This window comes from Pongo pygmaeus, chromosome 3 (assembly GCF_028885625.2).
Source record: "Pongo pygmaeus isolate AG05252 chromosome 3, NHGRI_mPonPyg2-v2.0_pri, whole genome shotgun sequence".
Lineage (NCBI taxonomy): Eukaryota > Metazoa > Chordata > Mammalia > Primates > Hominidae > Pongo > Pongo pygmaeus.
This window is the reverse complement of record NC_072376.2, coordinates 64,535,588-64,558,904: the sequence shown is the minus strand read 5'-3', so window position 1 is coordinate 64,558,904 and position 23,317 is coordinate 64,535,588. Positions and strand designations below refer to the sequence as shown.

Here is a 23,317-nt window from a genome sequence, read left to right as displayed (position 1 = left end):
AAATCTGTTTTAAGAAAGTTAATTACTTGATTTTGAAAGCTGTAAGATATACTAATTAAATTCTTATGGAAAATAACCTATTTTGGAGTAATAACCCAAGCTGGCAGAGGCTCAGTGAAACTAAATATTCTTAAGTGCCATTGACACTATTTATTATTGGTCTGTTTTTAAAGCAACATGACAATACAGAGGAAGAGCAGTTAAGATTCCCATACACTTTGACCCTGTAATTCCATCCTTAAGAAATTATTTCAAAGAAATAGTTCATTAGAGATGAAAAGCTTATTGTAACATTGTCTATCATAGCAAAACGTGGAAACCACTTCATTGTCCTGTGTTAGGGGATTGGTTTACTTAATGGTGCTACACCAACAAAACTGAATACTGTGCTGTCATTAAAATGTGAGACTGGAGAAACGTGTTTGTTCTGATTTAGATATTCTGTATAGTATGATTACAGTGATATTTAAAATATGCAAAAGGTAATATAGAAAAATGAAAATATAAATATGGTTATGTTTGACTACATATTTTTGTAAATTGTTGATGTTATGATGCCTATTCAATTGTTTTTTAAGACAGAAAAATAACCTATTTTTATATCCTGTGAAATACATCAAAGTTTTGGACTATGAAATTTAAAACAAGCATGAAGGACTTGGGGAATTGAAAAAATGAAATTGTTATATGTGTTTTATTAATAAGAAGTACATGTTACTTTTATTTTAAGAATTACATGGATTATTTATCCCGACTATATGAAAGAGAAATCAAAGATTTCTTTGAAGTTGCAAAGATCAAGATGACTGGCACAACTAAAGAAAGCAAGAAGTTTGGTAAGCTTAGGCATGTCAGTTCATTATCTTCCTATTAAAAATGGTTTTATTTATAACAAATAATTCTAAGACTTCTTAAGCAAGGTGGAGGTAGATCCAGCAGAATTTATGAAAAAAGAGGTCTAAAACATTGGCTTGATTTATAGCTGTTTCATAGAACAAATATGTATATCTGTAAATTTTCTTTAATTAAAATTCTGCAGTATGTGACTGTGACAGCGATTGTGTATTCATGCTGTAATCAAATATATATATTCATAAGAACAGCAGTTGGTGAGAAAATGAAGTGCAGTCAAGTAGAGAAAGTACTAGACTGAGAGACAGATGTTGGGAGTTCAGTTTCACTGATTCCCTAAGACTTTTTATAACAGTTGGGGGCAAGTCACTAATCTCTTAAGTCATTGCTCTCCACGTAGAAATGAAACTGGTTCCTGGCTTCTTACTTCTCACTGGCTATTTTGAATCAAAAAGAAAGTTTAAATATTTTCTCCCCTGCCAAAGGGCTATAAAACTGTCACCAAACATTCTCATGTTATTTTACCTTATTTTTCTAAAGAGATGCTTTGATGCATGTTAATTTTTGTTGTTTATAAGTATTTTAAATGGACAAAAACATTATTTGAAAGAATAGCCAGTGACAGTATCAAGTTATGAGGAAGGTGATTTGCCGAGGCCACATTCTGCTCTTGCATGTATCCATCTCTGGAGTTCCTTTTGGATGGAGTTTTGTGCCTATTCAAGTCAAAACCTGGCCTTAAATGGCCACATCGTGTACTCCTCAGTGTGTCTGCATAGCTCCCCTTTAGAATAATGAGTTTAGCATTTGCCTGTTGAAAGGAGCCTATGCCCTAAGCAACTTCAGTAATCAAGAAACAGGATTGAAAACTGATAGTACATGTTTCCATTCTTTTCCGTAGGACAGAGAAGACTGTCATTAATGGGTAATTATTCTGTAACTCACTGTTTTTAAAAAATGCAACACTAATATATTGATTATACTAGTCCAGACATTTGAAATGGTTTGAATTTGTCTGTAAATATGCTACACTTTACAGATACTGATAAGAATCTTGGGACAGTAGGCTTTCGGAAACAGAAATGCTAACTCATCCTAAAGGTTAATTGTTCTTAAACAGCAGTGTGTTTATATCCCTGTTAATGTTTCACTGTGGATATGTTATGCTTTTTTTTTGAGTAAACAGCATATTATTAATGCAGTTACATGTTTAATGTTTTCATTAAGTATATTTGTCACCACTTGTTAGTGAACCATTTTATTTTGAAAGAACTCCTTCAGTATATGAAAACTGGAGGTAAGAGAGAAATATTTCTAAAATTATCTCCTGAGTAGGTCATTAATCCCAGTATCATAATAGTTTATCGAGTCTAAGATTCACATTAAGATAAGTGAAATAATAAGAATATAACTTAAATCAAGTACAATAGTATCTTAATGTTATCATTGCATTAACCTGAAACCTAAATTTTTTCCTCCTTGAGAAATTCTTAAATTATCTTGTTAAAAACATTTTTAACTAACATAATACAGGTTAAAAGGTACTTTTGTAGTTTTATAAGTGTTAAGATCACATATCTTCTATTAAATGTGCCTATTAAATAACAAGGAATAGGAGAGTTATTTGTGACAATTGAGTGCACAGAAAATTGCGCTCACTTTAGCAGCACATATACTAAAATTGGAACAATATAGAGAAGATGAGCATTGTCCCTGTGCAAGGATGACACACTAATTTGTGTAATGTTCTATAAAACAAATGAAAATTACAGTATCAGTTATTTTGATATCAGCTACAGGAGAAGAAAAACTAAATAAACAATTTGGAGAATACAAATTGTTTGGTTCATGTTTGAAAATCCAACTTTTAGCCAGTATTTTAAAAATTAATTTCAAGTTAAATGCAAATGACTTGAGAAGTTCTAAATAAGATATAGTGTACATTTTTTTCAAAGACATCTTTTCAGTGATTCAAATTGTGTTTAAGTGAATTTTTAATACTATAGACTGTCCTGGCTTATAATGTTCGACTTAGGATTTTTTTATTTTACGGTGTTTTGAAAGCAGTCTGCAGTCAGTACAAACCATACTTCAAATACCCATAGCCATTCTGTTTTTTACTTTCAGTATGGTATTCAGTAAATTACATGAAATATTCAATACTTTATTATAAAACAGGCTTTGTGTTAGATGATTTTGCCCAACTCTAGGCTAATGTGTTTTCACCATGTTTAAGGTAGGCTAGGCCTCTGGTGTTCAGTAAGTTGGGTGTGTTAAATGCATTTTCTCTTTATAATATTTTCAACGTGTAATGGGTTTATCAAAATGTAACTCCAGCCTGACGCAGTGGCTCACACCTATAAACCCAGCACTTTGGGAGGCTGAGCCAGAAGGATGACTTGAGCCCTGGAGTTCGAGACAAGCCTTGGTAACATGGCAAAACCCCATATATACAAAAAAATAAAAAATTAGCCAGGCATGATGGCATGCACCTGTGATCCTATCTACTCAGGAGGCTGAGGGGTATGGATCACTTGAGCCTGAGAGGTCAAGGCTGCAGTGAGCCATGATTGTGCCACTACACTCCACCAGCCTGGACAACAGAGCAAGACCCTGTCTAAAAAAAAACAAAAAAACAAAACAAAACAAAAAAAAACAAATGTAACCCCATTGTAAGTCAAGGAGCATCTGTAATTATAATTAAAATAGAAATCTCAAATTTTGGAAAGATGACTTTTCAGTGAATGAAAATTAATTATAAATGAAATTTAAATTAATTTTGCTTTTTGCTTGCTTGCTTGCTCTGAAAATTCTGGGTCACAAATGCTAGTAAGAATAAATGCTGGTAAGAATAGTCAGAATGAATGCATCTTACAAAAAGAAACTATATAGTCAATATAGTGATAGAGAATCAGGGGAATAGAGAATCCTTTCTTTTTCAGCCACTATTGAGTCAAGTCTTTTACATCTACTTAGCTGAAATAATTCAAAATTATGCTAAAGTACCAGGGAAGTAGCTTTTCTTTGTGATAAGGCCTTTGTGTAGGTTACTGCCTTTTTAAATAGATTTATTTTTGATATTTTCAAAGGCATGGAATTTTTTCCCACAGGATTGATATTTCAGTGTATTTTTTTCCTTTGTATTCTACAAATTTAATGAAATGACAGGGAAAGGAAATTTAGTAATTTTTTTTAGTCATGATTTTTACTTTCTACAGTTGAGATATATATATCACTTCTCATTTGTATGCGCTTTTAGTCCCTTAATACATACATTTACATAATCATTGCCCTCCTTCCAATTTAATATTCCAAATCTTTAAAATAACCAAGATTATTCTATTATTGTTTCTCTGCTGAACTAAGAAACCTTGTTGATTCCAAAGAGTCATGAATACAATGCTGAATTCAGGGATGGCTGGAAGATTAACTCAATAAATATTTATAAATTACCTATTATCTAATAACTCACTGTTATAAGTACTGGGAATGCAGCAGTAAACAAAGACCCTACCTTTATGAAGTTTACATTCTAGTGGGGATTATTTAAAGATATTTAACATTTTACTTGAGTATTATCACTTGCTGATAAGTGATATATGCTGTTTTATGAACCTCAAATTATAATTAATAGGCACTACTACTAAGTCTGTATTCCTTATTGACTACCAAAGAAAGAAAACTAGTCAGGCATGGTGATCCACATCTATAATCTCAGCTATATGGCAGGCTGAGGTAGGAGGATCACTTGAGCCCAGGAGTTCAGGTCCAACCTTGTCAACCTAATGAGATCCTGTCTCAAAAAAAGAAACCATATAAAGAATTAGATTTTGCTCTGGCACTGCTGAACATAGCATAGTGACACCTTAAGGCACCAGAAAGTACTGTTCAGATTGGCTAGCTAGTAGCTCCAGCATGATCCCTGTTTGCCACTTTAATGTCCAGCCTTGTTTTTTCATATTCCCTTGAGCTTCAGGTAGCCAAGGTTAGAAAGATATACCTGTCACTGACGAAGATATACCAGTCACTGATGTGACAAGATTTTTGCCTTGAAGCTTGGCAGGGATAATGTCAGTTGACACATCTTTTTGCTGTTTTAAAGACATTTTTAGGTTTTAGTTTTATTCTTTAACATTCTGTTTCATCCTGTGATCTTTCTTCACCTTTCACATCAACTTCTGAGTGTTGTAGACTGTTTTGCAAAATTAGCTCTCATATTGATCTAATAGATGTTATAGAGAGAGAAGTTTTAGATAAAAGAAATGCCTAATGACCTAAAAAGAGTTCAAACTCTTATATTACATCTGTTCCCTAAACTTTACCCTTTTATTCATACATCTGATTGTTAGTATTATGATATATACCTTTCATTCTGAGCACTCACAAAGCCAGTGATTAAGTAATTCAGCTTGATAATTAGTTTTAACTTTTCAGTGGTTTTAAAGCCCTACTCATATAATTTTTTGTTAGATATAGTATAAAATTATTTAGTCAGTGGAGAATCCTTTCAGGAGTTTTCAGGGAATACAAGATTGTTGACATCTAAATCTACAGCTGCATTCTAATAAATTGCCACTTTATTTACTTGAATTATATTTTCTCAGGAAACCAAAACTTGCAAATGTAGTCTTTTAAATTTAAGTGTACCAGCTTCATAAACTTAAAAAAAAAAAAAAAAAAAAAACACATTTTAAAGTGTAGGGGGGTTACACGTAGATATTTCTACCTGAATATTTGAATAAAAACAATACATTAAAAGTAAAGTTTTTTTCTCTCATATAATTTCTCAAACAGTAGGTGACCAACTAAACATGTGTTTGCACTTCTTGTTACTTGATGCTCATGGTTCTTTGCATGTGTCTTTTAAACTAGAGCTTTAACTTCCTCTTGTGCATGGTTTGTGCAAATTGCAGTTTATTAACTTGTCTTTGTCTTTGATGCTTGCAACCTAATCCATCACAGCTACACTGCCTCGAAAAGAAAGTGCTGTCAAACAGGAAACAGAGAGTGAGTATGCTTAGTGTATTAGTAGGTATTCTCAATGCATGTTTGTTTAATGTCTAGAAATTAGTTGTCTTGAAAAAAGGTAACACCAAAAATTTTGATTGCTCTGAATTGCCAGGTATTGGTGAAAGAAAGCCAACATGATGGTAGTGATACGGCTGTATCCAAGAAATATATGATATAGTTAAAATTACTTGACGAGTAGTAGAACATTGTGTCAGAAATTTGTGAAAAGACTTAACCATTATACTTCTATTTTCAGGCTGTTTAGAAGCTATAAAAAATCTTATATAGATATGGTCGGATTTTACATAATGAAGCCAAAGTTTATCTTTAATTGTACCTATTCTGTCTTCATTTGTCTTTTCTGACCATTAGCAAATAGTACAAGTTAACTGAGAGATATTCAGGAAGGATGTTTTTAAAATATATTAGTTATTGTTTATGTTTAATTCTGAATAAAAACATCACATTTTCTTCTAAAAATCAAATCCTTTAATTCCTTGGTGTATGTGAGCTATTGCCAGCTATATGTTCTCATTTTTCCTCGTGGCTATGATGGATACCAAAATTTTACCTAAACACAGATGTCCCATATTAATATGATTAGTGATGTATGTATTACATTTCAGTTGTATTTTAAATATAACGAGTTTTCAGGGTGTCTTTTTTGTTCATTTTATTTAGTTTTTAAAGGACTATAATCAGTTCACTTACTGGAAAAGCAGTTTCAGAGTTTGGAACATACTAAGTTGAATCATATGTAATTGACTTTTTTTGGTAGGGCAAAATGATCAAGTATGGGCAGTTTCATGTGGTTCAACCTAATATATTGATTTATTGTGGAGGTAACATTGAGATGCAGCAATTTTCTTCTGAAGTATAACAAAGTCATGCTGGCTAATATTCTAACGTGGTCCTCATTGACCTTCATCCATATTCCTGTCCTTTTGAATGGAAAAGAAACCCTCAATTACTTTAGTCTAGCGATATCACCAGGCGACTTTATGAAATGGGCAGGTTATAGACAGTATGCTCTTTAAGGTCCCTTTCAGTCCCATTCTATGCATCTGTGTAGTTTCGCTTCTTTTTTCAATATGCTCAGGATTAGGACACAAATATTAATGGAAGATAAGGAAACTATACCACCTATCCCTTATAGAAGATTTGTGCACTAATATGAGCCCTGGAAGATCAAGCCAGTAGAAGATAGAAGATCTATCCCTGCTTTATACTTTGGATCATTTGTTTGATCCAACTTTCAAAGTTTTATTATTTCTTAGGTCTTCATGGAAGTTCGGGGAAATTAACTGGATCTACTTCTAGTCTAAATAAACTCAGTGTTCAGAGTTCAGGGAATCGCAGATCTCAGTCATCTTCCCTGCTGGATATGGGAAACATGTCTGCCTCTGATCTCGATGTTGCCGACAGGACCAAATTTGATAAGGTAAACTAAAATAACAAGTACTTCTTAAACATTAACATTAGTTTTATTTTCTAACAGCAGTTTGTGGTTGCTCTAAGTGTGTTCAAAGATTTGGGTTCTTCTGGCTCTCTTAAGCATTAACCATGTCTTACTTTCCAACTGAATCGAATCTGGGAAAAAAAAAAAAAAACTAGTCAAAGGACAAGTAAAATGTGAATTATCAATGAAATGGCATAAAAGTTTTATTAAAATTTGTTACAAATCATAAAATGCTTGTATCTCAAATCTAAGTTGTTTGAGCACCTAGAAAGTAACAGGAAATAAAAGCTATTGTGCTGCTGGCCTTTCTCTGTACTAAATTAAATAAGTTTTTTGTTTGTTTGTTTTTGAAATGGAGTCTTGCTCTGTCACCCAGGCTGGAATGCAGTGGCACAGTCTCAGCTCACTGCAACCTCCACCTTCTGGGTTCAAGCAGTTCTTCTGCGTCCCTCCCAAGTAGCTGGGATTGCAGGTGCCTGCCACCACACCCAGCTAATTTTTGTATTTTTAGTGGAGATGGGGTTTCACCATGCTGGCCAGGCTGGTTTCGAACTCCTGAGCTCAAGTGATCTGCCCACTTTGGCCTCCCAAAGTGCTGGGATTACAGGCATGAGCCACCATGCCTGGCCATAAATAAGTTGTAAAAGTTGATCTTTGTGCTCCTCCTTCCAGATGTGAAGTGAATAACTGTGAGTTTTATTTTAGGTTTATTTTGTGGCCTTATTATACCTTGCTAATACCATTGTCCTGTAGATCTTGGAAGAGTTTGTTTTTAGGATTCCATTGAGATTATAAATTCATAGATTAGTGAGATTATGGATCCATGGTCTGTGCAGAAAAGAAAATTAAATGTGGAGTGTTATTTTAAGCATTTGGTGCAGTTCTTTCATTATAGGATCACTTTGGTTTTCTTCAGATCTTTGAACAGGTACTAAGTGAACTGGAGCCCCTATGTCTGGCAGAACAGGACTTCATAAGTAAATTTTTCAAACTACAGCAACATCAAAGTATGCCTGGAACTATGGTATGGCTCACAGTGTATTTTGGCTAGTATTTATGATCTGTAACATAATTAGCTTAATTAATATGTGGTCACAATTTTATTATCAGAAGAGAAAAGGAAAGAATTTATCATGTAAGGATTTTTTTATGATGTAAGGATTTAGGATGTAAGGAATTTTGGTAATACCGTAAGATAATAAAAACAGTGACAGATGAAGTTTGGGCATCTAGTTTAATATTTCAGAATATTACAAGCCTAAATATTCTCTAAATTAGTAGGGGGAGGATTGTCTGAGTTTACTTTGCAAAGAACATTATTTAAAAGGCTATTTTAACATTCTAGTAGTCATCAAGACAAATATAATGTTTTAAAATGATGTATGAGTGTATACACTATGGTATACCAAATAACAATAATGATAAATAAAAGAAAATGAGGCCTCAGATTTGCCTTCCTTGTGGCTTTGTTACTAACTAGCCATGAGATCTTAAGCCAGTTATTCGATCCCCAGCTTTCCTCTTCTGTAAAGTAGATATCATAGTGCCTATTCAGCATGCCTTTCTGGTAGCATACATATAAGAGAATAAGATGAGAGAGTTTCTTGAGTATTTTGAAGAACTTAAAAACAGTGCAAATAAAAGCGTTTTTTAAATTATCATCTCAAAATTGTATGCCACAGACAACCAACTTATAAAAGCAGTCATAAAATAAATGAGAAATGTATTATGATAAATGGTTTAGAGTGTTCATTGTTATGGTAGTAATGGCGGCAAATTTGTTTATTTGTTGGCTTCTGTTAAGAATTTTTTATAGCATTTTTTTAATGCTGAAATTTTATTAGAATAATTGATGAGATTTCCTTAATTTTTTAAATTCTCTTTTGAAAGTTGTGTTTGGACGTTTTCTATTTTTGTGGTGGTTGTTGTCAAGCTGCCCCCATTCCCACACCTTGCGTTCAGCTTCCTGTACCTCCCTACTTCCCCTCAGGTGCACACACAAATACAACTTCTCACCCCACAAAAGTTCTTGGGTAAAACCTAAGAAGAGTATCTCATGAACATTCTTAAACAGCATACTAAATTATATAGCTAGCTTTGTCATAATGCTACCTTTAAAAATCATTATTTTTCATAATGTATTCTTTCCTAGGAATTTTAAGACTGAGCAGGCTTTTGCTATATAAGTACTAGTCAAATTGTTGGTCTTTTATTATGTAAAGTGCCTGAATAATTTTTGCAGGCTGAAGCAGAGGACCTGGATGGAGGAACATTATCACGGCAACATAATTGTGGCACACCACTGCCTGTTTCATCTGAGTATGTCTTCATTACTATCATTGTTTATTTTGGAAAAAATAAACTTTAAAACGTGGAGTGCTGCTCATTGAGGGGTCTAGATGTTTCTCAGTAGCCTGACAGCACTCACAGCACCAGCATCTGTGTCCATTGTCTTATCAAACATTTTACTGATTTAAAATAGGTCCTATTTTATGGCTCTTCAACTCTTCCTTGCTCCAGGACTTACAGAAGATGAAGTCAGTCCGTTGTTTGCTGGTAGGGGGAAGCGTTTGAATTGTAGTGTATTTCTTAGAAATCACAAAGCACATTTCATGACCCAGCATTACAAATTAAAACTAATTCAAATGATAAAACCCAACGTCAGTAAAATATTTTTGTATCAAAAACTACTATAATCATATTTAGACATTTTTATTTGTTTTTTGTTGTTGTTGTTTTCTGAGACGGAGTCTCCCTCTGTTGCCCAGGCTGGAATGCAATGGCACCATCTCAGCTGCACTTCACCTCCTGGGTTCAAGCGATTCTCCTGACTCAGCCTCCCAAGTAGCTGGGATTACAGACATGCACCACCATGTCTGGCTAATTTTTGTACTTTTGGTAGAGACAGGGTTTTACCTGTTGGCCAGGCTGGTCTCGAACTCCTGACCTCAGGTGACCTGCGCACCTTGGCCTCTCAAAGTGCTGGGATTACAGGTGTGAGCCACCACGCCCAGCTATTTAGACATTTTTAATTGAAATTGAATTATGGTATTTTTGTCCTTTTGTATATACCCAGTGGATTAAATTTAAAGGTGAATTCACCTGAAGCTTGTTATAACTTCATACTTCTTGTCTATTTTCTGAACAGGAAAGATATGATCCGCCAAATGATGATTAAAATATTTCGCTGCATTGAGCCAGAGCTGAACAACCTAATTGCATTAGGAGACAAAATTGATAGCTTCAACTCTCTTTATATGCTAGTCAAAATGAGTCATCATGTGTGGACTGCACAAAATGTGGACCCTGCTTCTTTCCTAAGTACTACATTGGGAAATGTTTTGGTGACTGTCAAAAGGAACTTTGACAAATGCATTGTAAGTTTTCTTTTTTAAAAAAATACCTTAGCATCCTAGTCATTGCAAAATGTAGGTAAATGTATTTAAATCGAGGGATTTCCAGCTTTCTGTTGGGGAATCTGTTGTTTATGTCCCTCAAAGCAGGGCATGGCAACAGTCTACATGAACAGTTAGTTGGGTGGCACTATGCCAGCTAGTTTCCATTCCACACTGTGAATCTTGGCAAGTTCTGGAGGAAGTGGCACATGGCACCAGTTGCTTAAGAGATCCACTGGAGGCCAGACGCAGTGACTCACACCTGTAATGCCAGCACTTTGGAAGGCCGAGGTGGGCAGATCACCTGAGGTCAGGAGTTCGAGACCAGCCTGGTGAACATGGTGAAACCCCATCTCTACTAAAAATACAAAAATTAGCCGGGCGTGGTAGCACATGCCTATAATCCCAACTACTCGGGAGGCTGGGGCAGGAGAATTGCTTGAACCTGTGAGGTGGAGGTTGCAGTGAGCCAAGATTGCACCAGTTCTCTCCAGCCTGGGTGACAAGAGTGAAGACTGTGTCAAAAAAAAAAAAAAAAAATCCACCAAATCACTGACATCTCAGTTTATTAGTCAATCACCACTGATTTAATGAAACAATTGAAACTATCACTTGGGTTTATTGTTATTGTTCTTCTTTTAATACATTCTAATAAGAAAACTAATTTGATTATTTTAATTGTTTAATTTATTTTAATAGTTTAGTAGCTTTAATAATTGGATTTTAAGAATAAATTGTTATAACTGAGCAATTATCATTTTCCTCCTAATAGAAAAAAATTTAACAACTTTCTTACTATCTGTTACTATTTCTTTTTTTTTTTTTTTTTTTGAGATGGAGTTTCGCTCTTGTTGCCCAGGCTGGAGTGCAACAGTGCAGTCTCGGCTCACCACAACCTCAGCCTCCTGGGTTCAAGCAATTCTCCTGCCTCAGCCTCCTGAATAGCTGGGATTGCAGGCATGCGCCACCACGCCCGGCTAGTTTTGTATTTTTAGTAGAGATGGGGTTTCTCCATGTTGGTCATGCTGGTCTCAAACTCCCAACCTCAGGTGATCTTCCCGCCTCAGCCTCCCAAAGTCCTGGGATTACAGGCAAGAGACACCAGCCATCTATCCATTACATTTTTTACACTTGTATGTATGAATTGGGCTGGGCCAGGTTAAAAAATGCTTCATGAACACTTCTCAAGGCATGGCCCTAGAGAAGGTGATCTAGACAAAGATATAAATTCACATTTTCTCATAAGTTACATATATATATATATATAAAGGACATAGGTTTGCCACTAAAGAAGAGGGTGGTTTCTTCTGCCTGTCATCCTTCTGTATATCTTATTTTAATAATGTCTTATTTTTGATAAGATCTTATCTCTCATTTATGAACACTGGTCAATAAGATCAATAGACAGCATTTATAAATGAGTGCTTACTGTGTACCAGGCACAAGTCTGGGCACTTTGCACACATTGTGTCATCTAATCTTAAACCCAGCCCCTCAGTCAGGTAGATTGTTTGAGAGGTGAAGTTACTTTCCCCAGGTCCACAGTTAAAAAATATGGATCTTGTATTCAAACCCAGACAGTCTGGTTCTAGTACCTGCAATCTTACCACTACCTTTTCTACTGCATCCGTTTTTCACCTCACAGTTACCAATACTGATGAAGTAGAACATTAGTACAGATAATATGAAATAACTGACTATATTCATAGGGTTTTCTTATACTAATGTCAGAAGCCTAGAGATAATTATTTTTCTAATCCATGTGTCATGGTTTTCGAGTTATACTCCCCAGATCTCAACACAATGAAATGTTAGGTAGAAGCTGAAATAATACAAAAGTATTTGGCAGTGTAATAATCATTCCTACTGAGTAGATTTAGATCCCTTCAGAATCATAGAACCATAATTGAATCCGTGGATCGTTTTGAACCTAGGATTCGGTCTGCATGAAACATTTCTTTCGCATTTTGTCATATCATGCACAAGCAGTTTGTGGAACTAAGGCTAAATGACTAATAAATATATGGAAAACTAAATAATGCAAATCCATATGGAAATGCCTATCCTCCCTCTTTGTTTCTGTACTCTGAAAATAGAGTTTGTCTATCCAGACAGAAATTTTAGACTGATGAAAATTGGAAATGACTGTGGTTCTCAAACTTGACCACGTGGCCGCCAACCAGAAGTTACCTGGAGGGATCCTATAGGTGCTCTGGAATCTTCTCTCCTGTAACCTAAAATCAGTAATTGCCTTGTACTCATCTTTCATAAATGGTAGAAATGTGTCTTGACTGTTTTTACTTTGTACAGAGACTTGAAGTTCACAGCCTTGATTGTATTTTGTTTTGTTTCATTTTATTTTTTGAGATAGTCTTGCTCTGTCGCCCAGGCTGGAGTGCAGTGGCGCAATCTTGGCTCACTGCAACCTCTGCCTCCCAGGTTCAAGCAATTCTCATTCCTCAGCCTCCCAAGTAGCTGGGATTACAGGCATGCACCACCCCACCCAGCTAAATTTTTTAAATATTTTTTGTAGAGACGAAAATGGCCAGGCTGGTCTTGAACTCTTGGCCTCAAGCGATCCACCTACCTTGGCCTCCCAAAATGCTGGGATTACAGGCATGAGCCACCGTCCCCAGCTTATAGTTGGTTTTAAATAATCTGTATTATTTTGATTTTCTTTTTTTTTTTCTTTTTTTTTTTTTTTGATATGGAGTTTTGCTCTTGTTGCCCAGGCTGGAGTGCAATGGCACGTCCTCTGCTCACCGCAACCTCCGCCTCCTGGGTTCAAGCAATTCTCCTGCCTCAGCCTCCCGAGTAGCTGGGATTACAGGCATGCTCCACTATGCCCAGCTAATTTTGTATTTTTAGTAGAGACAAGGTTTCTCCATGTTGGTCAGGCTGGTCTCGAACTCCCAACCTCAGGTGATCCGCCCGCCTCGGCCTCCCAAAATGCTGGGATTACAGGCGTGAGCCACTGTGCCCGGCCTATTTTGATTTTCTTAAACTTACTGTAAAATGGTTTTATTATCTATAGAATTAGTTTTTCTTAGTTATCCTTGTTGTGATTCATCTTCAATTAGTAAGCATCCAAAGTGTTCTAGGTACCACATAATATCCTGCCTGTATGATATCTATGTATATATCTATATCTCCATCTATATATTTTGTTATGATTATATGTAGTTTTAAAGTTGCTTGGTTATTTATCTCCCTTGCTCTCTGCCTAACTTTAGAGTAACCAAATAAGGCAAATGGAAGAAGTAAAGATCTCAAAGAAGAGTAAAGTCGGAATTCTTCCATTTGTTGCTGAATTTGAAGAATTTGCTGGACTTGCAGAATCAATCTTCAAAAATGCTGAGCGTCGTGGAGACCTAGATAAAGCATACACCAAACTTATCAGAGGAGTGTTTGTTAATGGTAAGCTTTTGTTATGTTCTAAAGAATTGTTATAGCTATTGTTTTTATTTCTGGTAACTAAGAAGTCGGGAACAGATAGGTTCATTATTTTGTATATCTTATAGTCTTTTTTAGGTTTTCCAACATTAAGGATTTCTTGAATTTGAAAAATAAAACCTATTCGTATTCATTATGAACCACTTACATTTTAGGGTTTATGTGGGCTTATGACTATGCAAAATTGAAAATCTTTTTTTTTTTTTTTTAAGATGGGCCTCACTCTGTCACCCAGGCTGGAGTGCGGTGGCATGATCTTGGCTCACTGCAGCCTCCACCTCCCAGGCTCAAACGATCCTCCTACCTCACCCTCCCAAGTAGCTGGGACTACAGATGCACCCCACCATGCCCTGCTAATTTTTTGTAGAAAATCATTTTTTAAACACAAAAACATGACCTTCCAGATTACATTTGCATTTTAACGAGTGGTCTTCTAGAGATGATGGGCTGTGATGTGTGTGTAACCTTAAGCAAATCAATTCACTTATTTAGGCCTTAGGTTTTCATATCTATTATACAAGGAAATTAGTACTAAAATACAAGAGAAATTAGTGCTGAAATACTGTAATTCGCTTTCTTCCTGTGTCAGATCCCACAATTAAGTTACAGAAAAGTCTGGACATGTCATTTCATCTGAAATAAATGATCTGATTGCATATATTCAGGAATTGTAAAAGCTAAAAAATTGATAGAAAATGGAATCATCTCACCAATTGTTGCCCAGGTTGGAGTGCAGTGGCATAATCTCGGCTCACTGCAACCTTCACCTCCCGAGTTCAAGCAATTCTGCTGCCTCAGCCTCCTAAGTAGCTGGGATTATAGGCAAGTGTCATCACGCCTGGCTAATTTTTGTATTTTTAAGAGAGACGGGGTTTCACCATGTTGGTCAGACTTGTCTCAAACTCTTGACCTCAAGTGATCTGCCCGCCTTGGCCTCCCAAACTGCTGGGATTACAGGCATGAGCCACCATGTCCGGCCTTGATTTTTTATTTTAAAATTCAAAGTAGCTTTGCTTTATCTGATTCTAAAGTAATGTGGCTAGGCACAGTGGCCCACACCTGTAATCGCAGCACTTTGGACCAGTTGGGGTATTGCTTGAGCCCAGGAGTTCAAGACCAGCCTGGGCATCATAGTGAGGCCTTGTCTCTACAAAAAAAATTTAAAAAATTAGCCAGACGTGGTGGTGTGTCCCTGAGTTTCAGCTACACAGGAGGCTGAGGCAGGAGAATCATTTGAGCTCAGGAGGTCAAGGCTGCAGTGAGCCTTGTTCATGCTACTGCACTCTAGCCTGGATGACAAAGCCAGACCCTGTCTTAAAAATAAATAATAAATGAATGAATGAATTCATTGTTCATTCTTTATAAATCTTTATAAACTAAAACTTATAAAACTTAAGAACAGACAGATATTCCTTTAATTGGATAAAAAATCTATCTCAGGCCTAAAGCTTACATGATACTTAACTGCAACAGTAGAGATATTCCCTCTGAAATGAATTTAAAGCAGAAATATTGTTAGATCCTTTATTATTTAGCATTGTTATTGAAGTGCTAGCCAGTACAAGACCTGAAACATAAATATTTATCCCCAAAAATCAGCAAATAGAATTTTCAAATCAAGAAGAAAGTAAGATCATTTTTAATCTTATTGTACAGAGATAATGTTAAATTTTTATTCTTCCAAACTTTTAAATTCCCTGTCCTTCTGTTCTATATATGGGCATATTGTGTGTGTGTTTTCTTTAATATAAAAGTGTTGTCATACCTGACACACTATTTTTGAAGCTGTTGGACTCTATATAATCTTAATATCTTTCTTTGTTAGTTAATATAGATAAACAATCATTTTTAACGATTGCATAGTCATCCATATGCCATTATCCATTTACCAAATTTTCTATTAATAAACATCTAGGATTTTTTTAGTTTATATATCTTTGTATACTTGTCAAATAATTTCTTTAGGGTAAATTACTAGAAATGGAATTACTGGGTCAAAGGATTTATGTATCTCAAGTCTTTTCCCAAATTGTGATACAGAAAGCTTATGTCAGTTTAGTGCTATGAGCAGTTGCATTACAGCTGTACCAATGCTGGGTATTACTAGGTATTACCAATCTTTTTATTCTTTGTCAACCTGATAGGCTATAAATTATCTCACTATTTTATTTTGCATTTCATTGATTTTGTGTATGGTGTCTTTACGTGAATTTTCAAATTTTACGTCCAATTTATTCATCTTTCCCCTTAACAGTCTTCTAAATTTTGGGCCATTCTTAGCAAGGTCACACTGTCACAAAATTATTATTTTTCTATTAGTTATATTTTCTTTAGTACTTATGATTGTATTAATTTGTTTGCTTTTTACATTTTAAATAATTTAGCAATTTAGAATTTGACTGCAAGATGTAAAATAGGAACTTAAATTTCATATATTAAAATGGTCCAGCCGGTTGTCCTAACACATTTTGAATAATTCATCATTTCTCCATTGATTTGAAAAGCTACTTTTATTATATACTGAATTTCCATATACACATGGGACTGTTTTAGGATGACTTTTTATTATGATTAGGTAGATCTGAAGACTCCCATTACAATGTATTTTATTAAGTCCAGAAATATGCTGAATTCTTAAACTTACAAATGAAAAAAAATTAATCATATAAATGTTTATAGCTAAATATGGTCATACTCAGAGATGTTATTTTATTTTTTCTGTTTTGGTTTTAGTGGAGAAAGTAGCAAATGAAAGCCAGAAGACCCCCAGGGATGTGGTTATGATGGAAAACTTTCACCATATTTTTGCAACTCTTTCTCGATTGAAAATCTCATGTTTAGAAGCAGAAAAAAAAGAAGCCAAACAAAAATACACAGATCACCTTCAGTCTTATGTCATTTACTCTTTAGGACAACCTCTTGAAAAACTAAATGTAAATATATTTTCATTCAGTATTTTTCCTACTTTTGAACCTATACACGTAAGTTTGCATATGAATAACCTGCAGACATTTATCTTAAATTTTCTCATGTGTTGGTGCAAAGGGGACTCAGTTATTGAAGCTGCCAGTGTGCCAGACACTGCTAGATGCTATATATTTTATTTCTTCTTTCTGTACATTATTTTTATACATTATTTGTCTACTGTATTTTAATGATAATTTTACTAATATTATTCTATTACTTATGCATTATTTCTTTTAATTCTTAGAAACAATGATGTGTAAGCTAAGATAATATTATCCCCATTTCACAAATGAAGAGACTGAAAGTAAAAAAACTTGCCCGACATCATAATAGCTTATAAATTACAAAGCTGGGGGATGAACTTAGGTTAGGCTTTGCCGTTACTCTTTCCCATTTCTTACTTTATAAATGACCAAGTTTACAATGTCTAGGTGGAAATTTCAAAAATATTATCAAGATAAAAACCAAAAATTGCTTTCTACATTGCCTTTTACTTTTCTTTCCCTTCTTTTTCTTTCCTTACTTGAGTCATTTCCCAGAGTAAGTCTGTTAATTAAAGTTAAGAAATGATGATTTTAGGGAACTTTACAACATAGTGAAAGCTTAAATGAACCTTTTAAACTAACTTTGTCTACAATATAGTTATCTTTTATAAGTTCTTAACTTGAAGTTAGAGTAAAATAGCGCGGTGACTCACACCTGTAATCCCAGCACTTTGGGAGGCCAAGGCAGGCAGATCACAAGGTCAGAAGATCGAGACCATCCTGGCTAACAAGGTGAAACCCCATCTCTACTAAAAATATAAAAAAAATTAACTGGGCGTGGTGGCACGCGCCTGTAGTCGTAGCTACTCAGGAGGCTGAGGCAGGAGAATCACTTGAACCCAGGAGGTGGTGGTTGCAATGAGTGGAGATCACACCACTGTGCTCCAGCCTGGGCGACAGAGTGAGACTCAGTCTCAAAACAAAACAAAACAAAAAGAATATGTATCTGCTGTCAACAATTCAAAGAAATACTTGAAAGACATTTAATCAAATGCAGAACTAATTCCTTATAAAACTTAAGAACAGACAAATATTCCTTTAATTGGATAAAAGATCTATCTTAGGCCTAAAGCTTACCTGATACTTAACTGCAACATTAGAGACATTCCCTCTGAAATCAATTTAAAGCAGAAATGTTGTTAGATCCTTTATTATTTAGCATTGTTGTTGAAGCGCTAGCCAGTTCAACAAGACCTGAAACATAAATAAGAGATATGGAAAACAGAGACAAGATTATCACCGCCTGTATATGATATGTTGAAATTACTGGTGTTGATCAAGTGACAGAATTTAAAGCAAATATACTAAAAAACAATGTATTTCCTGTCTACCAATTCAGAGCTTATGTAAAAACAAAATTTTTAAAGCACTAAGAATAACTTATCAAAGAATGATAATTTAATGAATAAATAGTCACTAAGAAAATTTTAGAAAAAAGTAATGAGAGGGAATGGGGTTTGTCAGCATTAATTCTTTGTGTCATGCTCAAATACAGTTATGCCAGTCAACAAAAGTGTATATATAAAAGAAGACCTGGGAATAATATTTATAATAATATAACAGAGTCAGTATATTTAATATAAAAGATCTTACTAAAATCAATAAGAAAAGCACTAGGACCGCAATTTATAAATGGGGCAAGGGGCTGAATCACTACTAAATATATGAAAGCAGGTTAACCTTATTAATAGCCAAAGAATTATAAAATAAAACGACAAATAAACTTTTTTTACTCTGGCAACTATTGTTTTAAATTGTCATAATGCTTATGATGGTATAGTGAAGTAGCAACCTCATACACTGTTGACAGAAATATAAATTGGTTGAGCTTTCCTAGGAAGCAGTTTGTATATATAATGAAGAATCTTTCAAATACTTAAAGTTATGCTCTTCAATAGAGTAATTATAGTCCTGGAAATTTAATCAGTAAGGTGGGGAAATACTTATATACAAAAAAAATTTCTGACAAATATATTTATAGTAGATTTTCTAAAGTCTCACTAGATTTGCCAAGTCCAAAAAAAGAAGGGGAGTGAGATGTTAAATATCTAGTACTAGAGGAATGAATAATAATTGTGGTTCAGTCATTGTATGAAATATTATGCAGCCATTAAAATTTATATTTAGGAAAAAATATTAAATGTAAAGTGTGACATGAAATTTTAATCTCATGTATGTATTCACACATCAAAAGATTAGAAGGAACTCTACAGTATTAACAATGCTCATCTCAGAAGTTTGTTAATAAGTGATTGTTATTTTATTGTTTATACTTTTACACACTGATTTTTGCATAGTGATTATACACTACTTTGTAATCAGATTTTTTTTAATGTAAATAATAATAAAAGCAGGTCTTAGCCATTGTTTCTTTTCATTTCCTTGAAGCATTTCTTTGACGGTGTTGAAGCTCGTGTGGCACAGGGCATAAGGGAGGAGGAAGTAAGTTACCAACTTGCGTTTAACAAACAAGAACTTCGTAAAGTCATTAAGGAGTACCCTGGAAAGGAAGTAAAAAAAGGTCTAGATAACCTCTACAAGAAAGTTGATAAACATTTATGTGAAGAAGAGAACTTACTTCAGGTATGCTTAGTTCTTTTGACCATCTGACTTGAAGATCCTTACATATATTGCTTTTCTTTAAATATTTTTCTAGAAATGCTACAGATCTAGAGCAGGAGGAGAGTTCCATTAGAGTACAGACCAGATTAATGAATTGTGAGGAAGAAAGGAATACTGTTTATATAAGCATATATGGCTATTTCTGCTTATTTCGTATTTCTACTTTATTATGGTGAGGCATTAAGTTTGTTTTTCTTTGGTTGGTTGGTTGGTTGAGTGGTTGGAATTAGAAATGAGTTCGTAATCTGGCTCCAGATTAAGCTGTGTGACTTTGGGAAGTTACTTAACCTCTCTGAGCCTTAGTTTCCTTATTCGAAAAGTGAAAATGATACCTCTCTTGTACAGTAGTCACTGTATTGGGCAACATAGCAAGACCTTGTCTCTACTAAAAATTAAAAAAATTAGCTGGGCATGGTGGCATGTGCCTGTAGTCCCAGCTACTCGGGAAGCGGAGGCAGGAGGATCACTTGAGCCCAGGAGATTGAGGCTGCAGTGAACTATGATCCTACCACTGCACTCCAGCCTAGGCAACAGAGTGAGGCCATGTCTCAATAAAAAAAGAAAGAAAGAAAGAAAGAAAATCAGCTTAGAGAGGTGGAGTAATAGGACCAAGCTCTCTTAACTAATGGGTAGTGGAGCCGGATTTAAAGCCCAAATTAGGCCATTATTCTTTATAAACCATTTTGAAAGGCCCAGATATGAGTGAGAGTAATTCTGATTTCAACATCATGGAAGACTTCCTGAGAGATATTGCATTGTTTGTTTTAACCTCTGAAAGTCAGATGTACTTGAACAGGCAAAGTGGGATTGGAGGGAGTAGCATTCTAGAAAGAAACAATATGAGCTAAACGATGAAAAGTAAAAAGCATAACACTGCTTAGGGAATAGCGATTGATCTTAAGTTGGCAGGAATTTAGGATTTATGAGATTTAGGATTTACAAGAAAAAATCTTGGAAGTATACATTCCCTCAGCTGTCAAATAGGGAAGATGATCATAATACCCACCCTCACCAGGTCATCATGAGACTTAGTACTATAATATATTCATAAAGTGCTTTGTACTGTGCTGATAAAGAGTAAGCTTCAATTAATGTAATCTATTTAAGCCATTATGTCAATGTGTGTATCACATTGTGTCTTGGTAGTTGTCTACATATTAGCCTCCACTGTTAGATTGTAAATCACATGATTGCAGATAATGGGTCTGACTCATTTTGCTGTCCTCCAAGGCATCAAGCAATGTTTTGCATCAACAATTTTAGATAAAGAAAATGTTAAATGTTATAGGAAATGAAATTAAAGCATTACATTTTATGTAATCACTAGTCTTAGTTCTAGACATAATTGTCCATATCCACATCTGTGTTGCATATTGGAGTATATAAGATAATAGCTAAAATGTCATGAGTGCTTACTTGTGTCAAACATAGTTCTAAGCACTTTATGTACATTTCTTATTTAATTCTCACAGCATTATGAGGAAGGTCTCATTATTATCTTGGTTTATAGATGAGGAACTTGAGGCATAGAGCAGTGATGTCATATACTGAAGGTCACAAATCTTGTAGGTAAAAGTGACTAGGATTCTGGTTCCAGAATGCATGTTCTTAGCTACTATACTACCCAAATTCTTAGAATATGCCTTGGCATTATTTTTGCATACTAGATTACATATTATTTCCATTCATAGCCTAATGACTTTTTTTTTAAATAATAGGTGGTGTGGCACTCCATGCAAGATGAATTTATACGTCAGTATAAGCACTTTGAAGGTTTGATAGCTCGCTGTTATCCTGGATCTGGTGTTACAATGGAATTCACTATTCAGGACATTCTGGATTATTGTTCCAGCATTGCACAGTCCCACTAAACCTTGTGAAAGAAGAAAAGATAACTGAATGAAGCATTTGAGTATACCAGACACTATACCAAAATACCAAGCAACTGTTTTGAGAACCCAGACTTAAAATTTTATGTATTATTAAATGTTAGATAAATGGGTAGAACCATACTACAAATATTTAAATGCAAAATTACCAACCTATATAGCAGTTTTATTTGCCCTATAGGTTGCATGCTAACTTAAGCATTCATGTCATCATAAAATGCCCTTAGCATTTCTCAGTGTCTGAATGGCAAATTTTCCTTTATTGCCTGGCTGCTTGTGTTTGAGTGGTTGTCCTATGAGCAATGCATTTGGAGTTCTTCAGCTTTCACTACTTCTCTGTTGCTTGCTAATCATGTAACTACTAAGATACTGTACAAAATTGTTTTTTCACACTAACAAATGTGTATATGGAGAAGAGGGCTCGTGTGATGAGCATTTGTGAACTTAGATTTTTGAGGATTATGTGACTAGTAATAAATGTGAAATAAATTTTCAAAAAAGTTGACATTTGATAATATTTTAGGTCTGTTTTATGCTGTCTTCTGTATTAAAGCAAATTCTTACAAAATCCATATTCAAAAATTAATTGCAAGTTTATATACCACAAAACACTTAAAAGTTTAATAATAAGTAAAGTAAGCTGGGTGCGTGGCTCATGCCTGTAATTCCAGCACTCTAGGAGGCCAAGGAGGGAGGACTGATTGAGGCCAGGAATTTGAGACTAGCCTGGGCAACACAGTGAGACCCTGTCTCCATAGAAAAACAATTTTTTGTGGTGGCACATGTCTATAATCTAAGCCACTTGAGAAGCTGAGGCAGGAGGATTGCTCCAGCCCAAGAGTTCGAGTGAGTTGTGATTGTGCCACTGTACTCCATCCTGGGCAACATAGCAAGATACTGTCACTTAAAATAATAATAAGAAGAAAAATAATAATATTGAAGATGTTTAGTATTTAGGACTAACTCTAACAAAAGATGTGCTATATCCTGAATTGTGGCCCTACTAACATTTTATGTTGATGTCCTAACCCCCCATGTGGCTATATTGGAGATAGGGTCTTTAAGGAGATGATTAAGTTTAAATGAGGTCAGAAGAGTAGGAACCCTGATCCAATAGACTCAATGCCCTTGTAAGAAGAGGAAGAGACAGCAGAGCTCACTCTCCCTCTGCCATGGGAGGGCACAATGAGAAGGCAGCTGTCTGCAAACCAGGAAGAGAGCCCTCACCAGAACCTGACCATGCTGGCACCGTGATCTCAGACTTCCAGCCTCCAAAACTGAGAAAATAGTTTGGCAGCCCAAGCTAATACAAGATGTATAAGACATTTATGGAGAAATTATAACTACTGAAAGATATTAAAGAAGACCAAAATAAGAAGTATTTAATGTTTCCAGATAAGAACACACATACTAAAGTAGAAATGATATATATATATGAAGGAATACTAGTCGGCCATAAAAAGGAATGAATTAACAGCATTTGCAGTGACCTGCATGAGATTGGAGACTATTATTCTGAGTAAAGTAACTCAGGAATGGAAAACAAAACATTGTATGTTCTCACTGATATGTAGGAGTTAAGCTATGAGGATGCAAAGGCATAAGCATGATACAATGGACTTTGGG

The 23,317-nt window shown here is 34.9% G+C and overlaps 1 protein-coding gene and 1 non-coding gene across 17 annotated transcripts in view; both read left to right on the top strand.

The window, feature by feature from the left end:
* EXOC1 (exocyst complex component 1) overlaps positions 1-22,196 on the top strand; it is a 51,671-nt gene extending 29,475 nt beyond the window's left edge. For 4 of the 16 annotated variants that reach the window (XM_054484413.2, XM_054484414.2, XM_054484415.2 and 1 more), the window contains 10 exons: positions 731-836; positions 5,815-5,859; positions 7,140-7,303; positions 8,238-8,345; positions 9,564-9,640; positions 10,470-10,698; positions 13,950-14,133; positions 16,903-17,102; positions 19,569-19,763; positions 21,521-22,196. In XM_054484413.2, the coding sequence (XP_054340388.1) occupies positions 731-836; positions 5,815-5,859; positions 7,140-7,303; positions 8,238-8,345; positions 9,564-9,640; positions 10,470-10,698; positions 13,950-14,133; positions 16,903-17,102; positions 19,569-19,763; positions 21,521-21,673 (1,461 nt within the window). In that variant the 3' untranslated portion in view covers positions 21,674-22,196. Of the gene's footprint in view, positions 1-730; positions 837-5,814; positions 5,860-7,139; positions 7,304-8,237; positions 8,346-9,563; positions 9,641-10,469; positions 10,699-13,949; positions 14,134-16,902; positions 17,151-19,568; positions 19,764-21,520 lie in introns of all 16 variants that reach the window. The other 12 variants (XM_063663673.1, XM_063663670.1, XM_063663671.1 and 9 more) reach the window with 3 other exon arrangements.
* Positions 2,504-2,610, top strand: LOC129035888 (U6 spliceosomal RNA). Its single transcript, XR_008502382.1, has one exon. It is a non-coding gene; the product is annotated as a U6 spliceosomal RNA (small nuclear RNA).
* Positions 22,197-23,317: the final 1,121 nt, after the last annotated feature.